Here is a 2181-nt window from a genome sequence, read left to right as displayed (position 1 = left end):
TCTACTTTTTCGATCCCAGATTTTCACTCCACCTTACCGGGCAGCTGTCGGCGGCCTGTTACCGAACCCCGGCCCCCGGAGTGGGAGTCGGAGTGCTTGCTCCCTTGGCCAGAGAGAGGTCGCTGGGAGACGAGCTCGGCGAAGGCAGGTGCTGGAGTCGGTGCTCCAGTGATGATCAAAAGTTTCGCGTCTGTCTGTCTGTCTGTGCACTGCAAACATAGGTGTGTCAATACAACACACTTCGTGTGTTTTTTTTTCTTGTAGTCACTTATAACACAGAATTTGGTGAGTTACTTTAAAACGCTCCACATGTGTTAAATTGACATGGAGTGTGCGTTAAATTGACACGGAGTGTGTGTTTAATCGACACACTGCAAGCGTGTTGTGAACCAAAAAGTAATCCAGTAAGAATGTGTTAATTTAACACAGAATTAATGTGTTGAAATACAAATAATATCTGCACAAAATTAATATGGTTGCATATTTTATTACTTATTAGCTAAACAGAAGGGTAGAACCAGTATATAGGTTGAATAAAGTCAATAAAATCAGTCAAATATTTAAAAATACAACTACAGATGCAAAGTAAGACACAACATTTCACTTGATATTTCACACAAGATAATCCTTTTTGAAACATTTGTACGATATAGGCACACTAACTTTCAATTTAAAAATAAACTCATCAAACAGAGAAAAGAAACTTTTGTACGCAGTCGGATATGTACGGTCAAGTCCATGATAATATGCAGTCAGTGCCAGCATACATTTCTCAACAGAAGGGCTCTCAATCTTGAATTTAGTATCATCCGCAATTATGAAAGCTACTGCAATAGTGTTGTCTGCAATGTACACAACTAATCTAGCCCCTTCATTTTGGTTGCTTGACAAATCATTACCAAGAGGAGTCAATGCCTGCAAACAATAACAAAATAAAATGTTAGTTTTGACTCTATATGATGCTACAGTAAGATTTCAGAAATGTGGTACTATGATAGCAGAAAACTTACATCTTTCATAGTCACAAGAGCAGGAAACATTTTGGGAATGTTCTTGGGTTTCAAACGGTTGTAGAGAGCCATTACAAACTTTAATTTCTCTTCATCCGTTTCCCCATAAGATTCATTTAACTTAAGCGATACTTTTTCCAATAAGCATTTGACTTTCTCAAAAAGCAATTCTATCTTATCAATGTTAGGTAATCTCAAAGTTAATTCTTGTAAAAGCTTTGTTAAAAAAAAAAAGTAATACAATAACAAGAAAGGAAGACTTATACTGCAGAAATATTTTACAAGGAAGCTCAACTTACCAGTTCAACATTTTTAAGATGAGGAAATCTTGCAAGGATGTCAGATGGTCTTGCTGATTCAGAGGCAGAAGATATCGAACGTAGACGAAGGGGATAAGAATCCTTCATGAGCCGTCTGACGTGTGGTGTGTCCCCAACGGCATCAAGTTTCCCCAGCTCAGCATCCATCATTTTCATGTCTTCGTCAGTTAGACCATTGCTGCAAATAATAAGAAAATGCAACCAAGTTAATGATTTCAAAAATAGCCATCAGAAAAGAACCTTTAGAAAAGTAACATGTTTTGATTTAAGTTACCTTTCTGACTCAGGCAGAGAAAATTTTAAACGCTTGGAAGGTGGTGGTTTAACTGTACTCTTGTCATCCGAGTTCTCAAGACCATTCTTGGCCTTCTTTTCCCTGGACCTAGCATTTCGTACGTACTGGCTAAGCAAGGAGCACACAATACCCTAAGAAAAAAATAGTATCTTAGTACGATTAACCAAAGCATAAACAATTGCAGGCAGAATAAAAAAAAACTTACATGTGGTCGAGGGGCAGTAGTGTCAGCTAGGCTTGCGTGCCTTGATATTATCGCTCTCCCCACAGCATCATAGTCCGCTTGCGTGGGAGCATCATCACACCAAGTCCGAATGGCATCACCATAGAACTTAATAAATGGTTTAGAGTCACTCGATATCACACTCTCCAACGACTTAAGATGCTCAGTAAGAGGTGGGAGAGAAAAAGGTCGTGATGCTGGTGATGAAATCTACAGACAGAAAGCAACAAGTTACCAATACGTTCGACTATTACATGGCAGATACAATTGCAGAAAAAAAACTAACCTCTTTCATAGAAGATCTCTTGCGAGAGCTGCCAGGAAAAGATGCAG

General features: G+C 38.8%; 1 protein-coding gene across 2 annotated transcripts; it reads right to left on the bottom strand.

Moving 5' to 3' along the window:
• Positions 1–387: 387 nt before the first annotated feature.
• LOC113212237 (uncharacterized) lies at positions 388–2175 on the bottom strand. 2 transcript variants are annotated; one of them, XM_052275919.1, is made up of 4 exons: positions 1831–2175; positions 1605–1756; positions 1310–1508; positions 388–915 (listed from the first exon to the last, which is right to left on the bottom strand). In XM_052275919.1, exons 3-4 carry the CDS (start codon positions 1484–1486, stop codon positions 613–615), a joined length of 480 nt encoding a protein of 159 aa, XP_052131879.1. In that variant the 5' UTR covers positions 1487–1508; positions 1605–1756; positions 1831–2175; the 3' UTR covers positions 388–612. The 2 variants fall into 2 exon arrangements, with proteins under 2 accessions (XP_052131879.1, XP_052131880.1); XM_052275920.1 differs by lacking the exons at positions 1310–1508; positions 1605–1756; positions 1831–2175 and adding an exon at positions 1011–1164.
• Between the last annotated feature and the right edge of the window lie 6 nt (positions 2176–2181).

Source organism: Frankliniella occidentalis, unplaced genomic scaffold (genome assembly GCF_000697945.3).
Source record: "Frankliniella occidentalis isolate FOCC.00 unplaced genomic scaffold, Focc_3.1 Scaffold1181, whole genome shotgun sequence".
In the NCBI taxonomy this organism is placed as follows: domain Eukaryota; kingdom Metazoa; phylum Arthropoda; class Insecta; order Thysanoptera; family Thripidae; genus Frankliniella; species Frankliniella occidentalis.
The sequence above is the reverse complement of the archived record's forward strand: the minus strand, read 5'-3'. Positions and strand labels throughout refer to the sequence as shown.